Genomic DNA, 12,705 nt, shown 5'->3' with positions numbered 1-12,705 from the left:
ATTTCAGTTATAACACATTCCTTCGTCGAAGTTAGTATCATAAAGGTATGATAAAAAAATATCTCAAGTGTCATGTAACCCATACACTACCGGCCAAATGTTTGGAATCACTGTGCATTGCAAGTTGCACAAAAATTCCCCAAAAAGGTTACCATTTATAATAATTTTCCAACGAATTTTTTATCATCCGTGCTATTGATCTCCACAATATCAATTTCAAATCAATAAAGAATTAGTAGCAGATTCGATATTAATGTAAATTGGCAGGTGATTCCAAACTTTCGGCCGGTAGTGTATATCATACATGAAGAGAAAAACTGACATAATACAATGTGGTTATCATTGTTGTGATTATTTTAAAGAGAATCACTTCAACGTGGAATAATTTTTTATTAACAAAGTTTGACGACACCAGTCCAGGTATTTTATTATAAAATCTCATATAGTGTAAAATTAAAAAATTTTACTTTACATTTGCAGCCTTTAGAACATTAATTAATGAAGTTTATACAGTTGATACAGCAGCTTGATATAAAAAGTAAAATAATAAATCACATTTCAGTGAAGAATAGACATAATTACTGCTGTAAACACTTTTAATACCAGTCTGGATATATTTTTCTTTATCAAATCTCGTATGAGATTCCAGACTGAATACAATTCTTTTCAGGATCTTAACAATTTTATACTACTGTTTAGGACTGTTTCATATTCAGCAAGTATCCTAATACGTACGAACGGGGAGTGTACATTGTATATGCATACAGCGAAAGGCTCGTCAACTTGGAATTTCGTTAGGGTTAATATATGACCGGAGTTAGGGAATTTTCGCCTCCCCTGTCAAATATACGAACTTTTTTTCGCTTTCAGCCCCGTTCGTGCCAACTTTCTTCCTCTGAATTTATTGCCTCGCTCTGTGTAGCCCGCTCACGATTGCTTGACACTCTTTATTGCATCCCTTTGTAATCCTCGGTCAAATATGTATGTAAATAAATTGAACTTCTCTAATGCGCAACCGTTTCCAGGAGATAATTAAAAATTGCTCCAACTAGATCAAGGTGAGAAGAAGTAAGCTTCAACTAGAGGTGAGAGTTACAGAAAATTCACCGCTCTGTTAAATTTTGGTACAAAAAGGTACACGTTCCGTTTAAAAAGATTCAACGTCCCCTTGATATCTCGTAAACAAACAGGTTATTGCAATCGAGCGGCGACCGACAAGGAAAGGTCCCGAGGTGTAACTCTCAGATTTTAACGATCTTTGGCGCAATGATAGAGCTTGAAAAACTGAAGCCACTGATACATGGTTTTGGGGGCAGACTGTTAATAGTTTACGAGATATTTAACATTAATGTTTTCTACCTTAAAAGAAAGTTATAAAAAAGAAGTAACATCTTGAAAAAATCACTCCAGCAGGACTTGAACCCGTGACAAGAAAGAACATTCTTTCGCCAGCCAGACGTCTTCCCAACCCCACTACGACCAATTACCATTTATTTTTATTTATTAACATGAACGTACAGTATTACATTATATTTGTAATGTGACGAGGAGGGGCTACACTACGCTTCCTGTCCTGGGACATCTGACGTGTTGGGGTGGGGGGTTGAGTGATTTCTTCGATCATGGATTTTGGGGGTTTGATCATGAGATTTGGTGCATAGGGAAAATTTAGTAAAAACCTACAGGCGTGATGGATGGGCGTTTACTTAGTCGCTAGAGGGGGGGATGCTAGAGGGTACTTAGGCTATGTTAGTGGATTAGTCATATTTGCATTATTTACATTATTTACATTATGATACATTTGTGTTACTTATGAGTAGTATTTATGGTTTGTTTATATTTTTAATGGTTGTGGTGTTTGGCAGCATATGTGAGTAGTCATCCAGCTCGATTTCCTTTTTCTTTTTTTTTGTATTAATTTTCTTTGTGGGGGTGGTGTGTGTGTGTATGTATTTGGCGGTCGGTTGTGTACGGGTTTTTTGGCCCCAAGTGGGCTAACCCCACTACGACCGCTTCTAGTAATACATACCTACACTTTAGAAGACAAACACAGGTAAAAAATTTGAATGTTAAATACCTCGTAAACTATTAACAGTCTGCCCCCAAAACCGGGTATCAGTGGCTTCAGTTTTTCAAGCTTCGTGCCAAAGATCGTTAAAATCTGAGAGCTACACTAAATAATGAATCCAGACAGGTCTATGGGTCTCCATGAATTCATTCACCAGAGTGAAATAGAGAATGCATCGAATATTTAAATAAAATCTCACAGTTTATTTCTACGTTAGTTTTAAAAAATTTCAAAGAAGATCCGATTTACAACCTTCCCTATAGCAAAATCACCTCCGAGTGCAAAGGGTTAAAAAACCGATTCAGCGTCACACGTTCCCTTCTATACCGTGTAATTTTCACACGAAACACTTTTTCTCTAGAATACGCACTTTAAAAATTCTTCAAGTATAAACACACTATACCGATATTTTGCAATGTTAACACTTAGCCAACCGCGCGCGTCACGCCTGACTGTACGCTGTTTGTGCTTTACAAAAGCAGAAAAGGTATTTTACGAATTGCGAACAACTCCAGTTTAAGGCAGACTTATAATAATAGAAAAAGTAAACATGATAAAAGACGACGCGTTGCTGAGAGAAAAGTGGGAGATCTCCCCGGACTTACTTCACAGCGAGGAGATCTCCCCATTCGCTTGGCTAAGTGTTAAAAAAACAAATTACACTTGTAATTGACCAATACGCCAGTGCTCTTGGTATACTTCATAATACACGTATTACCCGAATTCTTCCCTACCAATCATTCTAATCAAACTTCAAAGTGTTGAAAATTATAATAGTTCAACAGCTTTCCAACCATTCCCATCTAGAACAAAAGCTCCTAATTAATCCCCTCCTCCAAATAACCCAGAAAACAACTCCGAAAATCGAATCTCCGAAGGCTGGTGTGACAATCGAGCCAATTCTCAACGAGGTCCAGGCAACACGCGTCGCGGGGACAATGCGTTCGTTAATCTGTCGAATGCGACGAGTTCGTCGATTCCACGCATCACGAATTATCGACAATTAACCGAAACTCTGTTCGCGAGGCGGACGAACACACCAAGCTGGATAAAAAGCGGAAAAACGAGACAGAGGAAGAGAGAGAGAGAGAGAGAAAGGGTGAACAGGATGAAGGGGGTGGGCCTACAGAGCTCAAAGGTTTCGGCCTCGGTAGCGTTGTAACGACGCGGAAGTAAAATCGTATATTGTCGACCCGTGTTAATTACCACGAATAGCTTTGCCCTGGAAAACCATCCTCCTCTCTTCACCCAAACCACCCGACTCGTTTCTCCCTCACTGTTTCGGTCACCGGCGTCACGGGCCATTTTTTCCACGCTACGCTCGCTCTGCACCCTCTATAAATTTCAACCCAAGTATTTTCTTTTTACGTGTACCTGTTATTGAACGAAAGAACTGCCAATAACGCCGGATAACTGCGTCACGTTTCGCCGCGAACCCCACCCTTTTCTCTCTGTTCAACCCTCGCTGCCTCTACGTTCCGCCAGTTCACACGCCCTTTTCTTCCCCTTGATATTTCTAATATCGTACGACATCGGCGCACATAAATTACGCGATTCGATATAGTCTTCTCTCTCTCTCTTTCTTTCTCCCATAGGCTTTTGTCTCCTTAAAATGCGACGTGTTTCACCGAGAGTGGTTTTAACGTGATTAACTTAATTTAGTATTTCGGCACGTTTCACGATAATTCTTTCATTTTGTTGGTGACAGGGAGCGGAATTGAAACGAGTTCGTTATTAATGCAGCAAATAATACATTTTTAATTACGTTTTAAGAAGGGTTAGAGGTTTATTCCATCGATTAAAACAATGCATATTCTAGATAATGTTAGGCAAATGTTCGTTCGTGCACCTCGGTGAAGTAGTTCAAGGGACTCTCGCCGCATTCCGGGAATAAAGTGTCACAAGGGATATCCGCCTGTCGGCCCATTAATTCAGCAGCGTGATACACTCGATCAAGCTCATTCCGGAAGGGCTCTACGGTACTGGATGGTCTGAAAGACGAAGAAAATTAAGTGGTCGTTTATGGAACTGTTTCAATATAATAAACCAATGATATTAGATTGCTGCATAAGCTTTGTCTGCTACTTATCAATGACTAAAATTAACTCTCGGCAGGCAAACATATTTTCTCACACTCCTTAGACAAACTGAATCGTTCATGACTAGGTTTTCAAAAAATCTGCAAAAATTCTGGAATACTTATCAAAGTCTCTGCTACACTATACGATTGTTCATTAAATCAAATTTTTTGGAACTTTTTCCAAAGTGTAACTTGATACCGCACAAACTATCACCGAAAAATTTACCGTCTGTGTTTTGCTTCGCACTGGACAAATTCAAGAAGATTTTTTGCATCGCCTGGTCAGGGCAGATGAAAAGTGGATTTCGCGCAATAATGTGACGGAGAAGAGATATAATAACCATTATTTTGGCAGAATAGTGCATTAAATTTAGAATTTAAATAATATATAAATAAATCATATATAATATAATAATTTTTGTAATATTAAACATAATTTTATTAATCATTATAATTCTTATTAGAGTTGCCTTCTTAACTTTACTTGAACGTAAAATTCTTAGTTATCAACAAATACGTAAAGGCCCAAATAAAGTTGGATTCAAAGGACTTTTACAACCAATTAGAGATGCAATCAAATTAATATCTAAAGAATGAATTGTAATAAATGTTAATTTCACTATTTATAAATTAAGCCCTATATTTATATTCATATTATCAATAATTATATGAATTATATATCCATGATTTAACTTATATAACATAACAAATAGAATAATTTTTTTAATTTTAATAATTGGATTAAACACTTATCCCATAGTACTAATTGGATGAATTTCAAAAAACAAATACGCACTTATTGGATCAGTTCGATCAATTGCCCAAATAATTTCATTTGAAATTAGACTATTTTTAATAATTTTTATCTTTATAATACTAACCGAAAGATTTTCATTAAAGACCATTTCATTAACCATTTCATTAAGACCATTAAAAGACAACGCAAGACCACACGTGGCGATGGCAACGCAAAAAGAAATATGGAAACTTGTTCCTTGCCCACGATATTTCCCGCATCTGGTCCCAATAGATTTTCACATTTTTCGTTTGCTACAAAACAGTTTAGATGGAAAAATCTGAAGCCGTGAAAAGTTCTATATGTTCTATTTTTACTGCTAAATCCGAAGATTCTTCGCAGTTTCCATATACACTACCGGCCAAAGGTTTGGAATCACCTCCCACTTTTCATCAATATTAAATCTGCTGCTAATTTTTGATAGATTTGAAGTTTATCTCAATTCTACATTTATCAATTTATCTCGTATCAATTAATTCGAACGATAAAAATTTTTATGTAAATTGCAATGCTCGGTGATTCGAAACTTTTGGCCGGTAGTGTACATAGATGAGAAATTGTCATAAATAATGTTTTGTTTTGAAAAGTCGAATTTGTAGAAGACGTACTCTATCAGACAAAACTTACGCAGCAACATAGTACAAAGTTAAAATAAGATTGAAGGATAATCCGTAGAAACTGGAATCACACTCACGTGAGTAGTAAATGAAACAGCTGAGAGCTGAGACCACGTCGATTGGTGAAAGGCGAAGCGGAAGCCTCGCAGATCGCCCTCAAAAGGCAGGCCTTGCCCGATCGCGAACCATTGAGCACCGACTCGAGGATTTCGTAAATTTCCCATCTGGTAATGACGCGTGGCCCACCTACCGCCAGAAAATAACCGGTGTGAGCATAAAAGCGGAGTATAAAACCGGTGGGAGAGGGAGGATTAATGGGTTCGAGGAGAATATTCCAGGGATAATGGAGCGGGCGAAGGGGTACTGTGCACGTCGACTGTGTTACCGGGCACGTAACAAAAGTAGCCTTGTTAATATGTAAAGCAAGTTGGATCCTCGCCTTATCCACCCGCTCAGCCTTCGCTCTCTGACTCGCTGGGTTTAGGGATACTAGCGAGGATTTGAAGAAATCGAGATCTCCTCTCCTTTAGCGATACGTATAAAATCTATGAAGTGGAAGGAATTAATTTTTCATGCGCACAGGAGCTCTCTCACTCTCTCTCTCCCTCTCTCTATCTACCTTTCATTCCTATTTAATTTTCAAATAAGAAAAATATCGATCGAAAACGGGAGAAAATTAACGGACGAAAAGTAAGGATCTATCGATAGCGTCAGAGAACCTCCACCTTTCCCTATTCAATTTTCCAAAGGAACGCAGAGGGTACGATCTCTCTCTCTGTCGAAAAAAAAAAAAGAAAAGATAAAGAGGATGCGTGATTTGGGGGATGAAAAAATGCCGGAAGCGCGTCGACGGCGACGGAAGAGGTGTACCTTGGTGATCCGACGGGGATTCGTCAGCGGTGCGTTCAGCCTCGACATCGGGCCTGATCGATCTGTCATACCGAACGTATGAATCCGTCAAGTAGGAGGCGTTAGAGGGCAGGACGTAATTAAATTTCATCACATATCCGATAATCGTGCTGACGTCGACTTCCATGGGTAAACCGAGGCCGAGGATTAACTGGAACGGTTTTCAAATACACGAAGGTGTCATCGATCGTTTATAATAACCGCCAATCGAATTGGCAGGCTCGTTCGAGCCTGTAGCTGGCCTCGTCACGTTCAGCCGAACGAAAATTAGATTCGGAGGGGGGAAGTATAGATGAATTTCGATTGCACAACACCGGACAATAGTAATCTATGCTCGAAACACGCGAAACTCCGAGCTGTACGTCCACCTGTTCCGTACGTACAAACCGCACCGCGGAGGAATTCTAATTATCAATCTGGAACTTACATACGTAAAATCGTGGTGGAAATCCGTACAAACACGGACGTTGCAAAATACAATTCCATTGTGAACTTTGTCGTAGCGGTGAAGTCGAACGTGTCGCGACATTTCAAAGTGTCAAATGTCCCTCCACTTTGAGAGAAATTTAAACAATTCACACGATCATCGAATAGGTAAGCGGCGTGTAGAAACACTGGAATTGCACATAATTGCAACGCCTGTCAAACGGTATCGGGACAAGAGGGAGAGAAACGAACATCGTCTCGTGTCTCTTTTGAAACCTCTGTCTCGATATTCACACGCGCACCGTTTAACACGAGCCAGCCAGACAGCGAGCGAGCCCGGCACAGCCCAGCAGCAGCATCGCTTAAACAATTAGCAATCGATACCCAATTAGAATCAGCGAGCACAATTAAACGTGCAGCTTGACTGAAGCGAAGATTCGAGCACGCCCGATACAATTACGACTGCCAGTCGAGTACCTGCACTTTGGTCGGCACCGTATCGCCGGGCTTTGGAAACACCAGATACCTCTTTCTTCTGTCGGTGCTCGAACAACTCGTGAAATCGTGAACGCACGTCCACGAAAGAAGGAGCAATAGCGCGAAGTGTCTGAACATGGTGAACGGTTTCACAGTGTGAATCTACTACAGCCGGAATGTTTTCTCTTTGGTGAGACTCTTTTTTTTTTGGCTGAGAGGAGACAGAATACACGTACACATGCATTACACACGTGTGACAGGTGGGGCAGCCAGAGTTGCGTTAATAGGCCCAATTAGTTCGTTATCGCGAGTTAGGCGAATAATGAAGCGAGGTTCGATCGCGGTTAACAGAGGCAAGGCGCGTATGCAGATGGACAGGTTGCATTGAAACTGCACCGGTTGTGCAACGCTCGACCCAGCGAAATTAATGCGACGATCAGTTTCCATTGATGGACCACACCGGTGCAACTCTTGTGTACCCCCGGATCGCGGAATCTTTAGACCGTGACTGCAATTACCATGGCTAAACGTTGCGGTTGTTAATCGATTGATAGAGAGAAATTGCTCCTACTTCTGATTTTTTCCCTTTTTTCTTGTGTCATACACACTAAACGTACCGACACTATGTGTATACCTATTCTTACCGTAGGCGGTCAAATGACAGGAAATGAAATAATATTCTTCCGAAAGGAATGCAGGTGATTGTCAATTGAATATAGGAAACAACGCAGAAAATAGCCTTTAGATAATAATAATTAAAAAAATTATATTTTTAGTTTTAACAAGATCGGGAAAAAACAGATGCATGGTTTTAAATGAAATTTTAAAACCCGTCCATTTGACCGGTACGTTTAGTGTTAAGGGGGTACACACCACCGTGAGGCGTTTGAAAGTAGGTAAAGTTTGGGAATTTTTTTTATAGAAACTACCGAATGAAAAGTTTCAATTTTCTCGGAGGATATACAAGTAACTTTCAGCTTCCTCCGCTGATTTTTAGAATTAGAAATGTTACAAAATTCTTTCTGTTTTATAAATAAATATGTAATATCTACAACGTAGCGTAGGATCTTTCGAAAATTGGAGTTAATATAGAAACGGTGGCAGTTTGAAGATAAAAAAGCTCGCTTTACCAAAAAATAAAAATCAACCTCAAACTTTTCGACAAAATTGAATAATCAAGATATCGAAAGAATCGTTCGCTATTATAGGTGTAATACACTTTTATCGATAATTCAAAAAGAACTTTTCATGCAGCAGTTGATACTCTAACAGAAGAGGTTTCGCGATAACTCCTCCAATTTGTAACATTTTCACTTTTCAAAAATTGCAGCAGATAGCCGAGAGTTACATTTATATTCTTAAAAAAAAAATCGAATCTTTTCATTTAGTAGTAACCTGTGAAAAAAAAAATTCGCAAACTTTTCCCGTTCTTCCAAACGCTTCAGGATAGCGTACCACCTTGATACAGATATTTCTAGCGAGGCAAGGAGTATAAATCTAATTTAAATCAATTTAAACGCGTCCGATTTAAATTTCGAAATATCTCCACCTCGCAATTGTATCGACGCGTTTACACAACATTTGCATTATTTTCGTATTACGAGCGGTCTCGCAGCTACAACCGTGATCATAAATCTTCTTAACAACGGACCGCAGAGACGCTCGAGAGGAATATATCCTCCTCGAAGCGGAGTACCCTGGGGATTGATCCAGGCCAGGGACCAATATCGGCGAGAATTGCCAAGCGAATGTAAACGGGTCCACGGTGGATGAAACCAGAGAGCTAATGAGAGAAAAACGCGGTTATGAAAGGTGATTATCGGAGAATTCAAACCTCCCTCTCTCTCTCGCTGTCTTTTTCTCTTTCTTTGGCCCTCTTTCGATGTCTTCGATGCACGGTTCACCCCTGAATAAAGATGAGCTTGATTCTTGAGCAGCTTGAGAGAAGGAAGAATTGGATTTGCGGGATCAGATCTGTCGTACACAGGGTGCTCTTTATGATAAATGAGTAAAAATTGAAATGGTTAATACTGGAGGGTAACAGAGTACAGATGCGATCTGTAAACTTGTTTCATTCTAGTCGAGAAACTGTGTATTTCCTGCACAGGGTGCATTTCATGCCCGTGTTTCACGTGCTCCACAGCAGCCATATTTAATTATTTTTCAACAAAAAAAATTGTGAGCATTCTTCAAGGACGTGTAAATACGTAGGAATAAAGCGCGTGTTGATAACTGTTACTCAACTTCTATAATAAATTAGCAAAGAAGGCCTAAGTAGCGGCTGTCACACTAGAATACCCTCTTAAAGAGGGTGCACCATCCCGAGGCTTCTGGAAATAGGCGAATGTTTGGGAATTTTTTGCATAGATAATTACTAAATAAAATGTTTCAATTTTTCCGGAGGATGCAAATGTAACTTTCAGCTTTCCTCTTCAATTTTTAAGAAGTAACAATGTTACAAATTGGAGGAGTTATTACGAAACCTCTTCTGTTGGAACGTCGATTGTTAGCCGCCATCGTCAAGTATTGGCATTTTTGTCGATTTAAAAATAAAAATGTATTACCTACAATGTAGCGTGAGATCTTTTCAATTAGTCGATTATTCAATTTTTTAGAAATGTCGAGAGCTGATTTTTCTTTTGCAAAAAAAAGTTTTCCCTCTTCAAACTGCCACTACTTTCGCAATAATTGTAATTTCGGAAAAATGTTAGGCTACACTGTAGGTAATGCAGTTTTATTTACGAATCGACAAAAATTCGGCAATACTTGTCGACGATTGCGGCAAACAATCGATGTTCTAGCACAAGAGGTCTCGCGATAACTCCTCCAATTTGTAACATTTTAACTTTTCAAAAATTGGAGAATAATGCTTCAAGTTGCTTCACATCCTCCGAAAAAAAAAAAATTCCCAAACTTTGCCTAATTTTTTGGTAAACGTGTTGTTGTCAGGGCAGAAAATTTTTCTCAGATCTTCGAATTTTCATCTGTTCGTTCGAAAGTCGAATAAATTTTGTCCTCCGTTGGAATCGTAGAATTTCATGTCTGGCTCGGGGTAAAAACAGGTTGGACACATTTCGCCGACCGGTAACCGCGTTTCATTCATCTTCTCTCAGACCGATGAACGCTTTCACGTTTCGGCCAGAGTATTTCACCGACAATTTACTCCCATCTGGACAGGAAGCCCGAAAAATACTGTCTTTCCCTTGGGAAATCGTTATTCTCCAAGTGAGCCACTGTAACGCGGGAAGAAGGCGCGGGAAATCGTGTTCTAGCGTTTCACGTGATCCGTGAACGAGCTTAAACCGGTCGAATTGAAACGATAAATTCGCGCAACACTCCACGGCCACGAGATACCGTAATCGCCGCTCGGAAATACACGGACCGCGCCGTTACTTCCAATCGCGGCTTGTTATCGCTTCGACTTGTTTCAATTACGAGCCGGGATGTTTTCTCTTTCGACCCGTTACGGAATTTTTTTGCAAACGTCTCGCGCTAACGGAGATGGTAACAATGGAAATTTCCTTGATTTCTGTGGAAGACTTCAAGCCGCGACTCGTATAAATCTTCGGTTCATTTACGTATTAGGTGGCTGCACAAATTTTGTCCGCTGGAGTATATTTTTGAAACCAGTTTATTCCGTTATTATTTATGTAGGAGGTGGTCTAATGAACTTTACTCTGATCAGGATGTCGTGCAAAGTAGTTTATTTCGGACTCTTCGGCGTCCGTCTACTACCGAAGCTAAGAACGGACTGTCGTCGAAAGGCAAAGATATATCGCTGGACCGAACCGATGGGTACTCCGGTCTGGTGTTTGTCACTCGCCAAGAGGCGCAGGCCGAGCCATAAACCGTCCCAAAATGCCTACATTTACGACAGTTTCCCATCTATACAGAAGCTGCGAGAAATCTTATCTGTAAAAAAAGAACTTATTACATAAGTTTTGTCCGTTAGAGTATAGTTGGGGCCACGATATAGCGAGGTCGTAAATTAAACTCTCAAGAATCGGCACCGATTGATGTTGCGGCACTCAAGGCCGTGTGTTGCAGTCTGTTTGAGGGTTCCAACAATAAACGAATGGTAGCATATGATTTGGTACTTCAAGTAGAAAATGGTATTTCATTTACAAATGGAAAATATGTTAATATTAAGCTGCACAATCCTTTTGCATTTTCTATCTGTATATAACACGAGCAGGTAAATGAAGATGTTAAAGACCTCAATAAGACCTTTACTTGTAACCGTACTTCCAAAAGCGGCTTTTCCCAGAAGAAAAAAGCCCTAAATTGTCCTAGCTGAACTCAATTTTCAGTAAATATATTAGAATCAGTTTGACTTTCGCTGGATACAAGAATTCTTTGTACGGTCCTGACCATGGTTTCAAGTACTTATCTGCTCGTATTTCTGTCAATTTCGGGGTCCCGGCAGCTAAAACATGTTTACTTTGACGCCTAACCGATTTTACGACCTCGCTATATCGTGGCCCCGACTATACCTATGTACGTCTTCTATAAATTAGATTTTTGAAAATAGACTGATTTACTATTATTATTTATGACAGTGTTTAGGCGTGAGCAATTTGCCAAGTTGGAGTATGAAAGAGAGTCTTTCTTGTATGCTCACTTCAAACGTCAACGTTAATGACGATTGGATAGTTATTGAATTTGAATACGGGACGGTGGTGAAAGAATGTCACGAGTATAGATAACACTTAAATTATGAGTTTATTCTACTATGGTTGACTTGGAAAAACGTGTTAGATTGTGGTTATAATAATGTTTGTGTTGAACCGCTGATAGAAATTTAGAATCTAATTTTTCCGTTAAGGAATGCGTGCTTAAATAATAACTGCGGACATGAGAAAGTGGGAATGACGATGTCTGATTGGTTATTGGTTGCCCTGACTCGGCCAAGGTAAATGAAAATTAACACGGCCGAGGTAAAATTCTTAATCCTAATACAAAAAGAGGCAATCGTCGCTATGCATTCAAAAAAAAGGTAAACTATGCACAATGGTTTTTAGTTATGATTAGTTTTACGCCTTAACAGACAGTTTCCCATCTATACGGAAGTTGCGAGAAATCTTCGGATTTATCAGTAAAAAAACTTATTGCACTTTTTACAGCTTGAAAATTATTCAAGATTTTTCCATCGAAACTGCTTTGTAGCAATCGAAAAATGTGAAAATCTATCGGTACCAGGACAAAGAACAAGTTCCGGTATTTTTTCATGCATTGCCATCGCCACGTGTGATCTTGCGTTGTCACCAAGGCACAAGACGCATTTTCAATTCACAAGGGATGGTCTTTTAATTTGCAGTTCTTGCTGCACTCT

The 12,705-nt window shown here is 39.5% G+C and overlaps 1 protein-coding gene across 1 annotated transcript; it reads right to left on the bottom strand.

The window, feature by feature from the left end:
• Positions 1-3,893: 3,893 nt before the first annotated feature.
• Positions 3,894-7,511, bottom strand: LOC108580213. Its single transcript, XM_017943923.1, has 4 exons — positions 7,374-7,511; positions 6,432-6,621; positions 5,639-5,807; positions 3,894-4,059 (listed from the first exon to the last, which is right to left on the bottom strand). Exons 1-4 carry the CDS (start codon positions 7,509-7,511, stop codon positions 3,894-3,896), a joined length of 663 nt encoding a protein of 220 aa, XP_017799412.1.
• Positions 7,512-12,705: the final 5,194 nt, after the last annotated feature.

This window comes from Habropoda laboriosa, unplaced genomic scaffold, assembly GCF_001263275.1.
Source record: "Habropoda laboriosa isolate 0110345459 unplaced genomic scaffold, ASM126327v1 scaffold9, whole genome shotgun sequence".
Classification (NCBI taxonomy): Eukaryota; Metazoa; Arthropoda; class Insecta; order Hymenoptera; family Apidae; genus Habropoda; species Habropoda laboriosa.
This window is presented reverse-complemented; position numbering and strand designations above follow the sequence as displayed.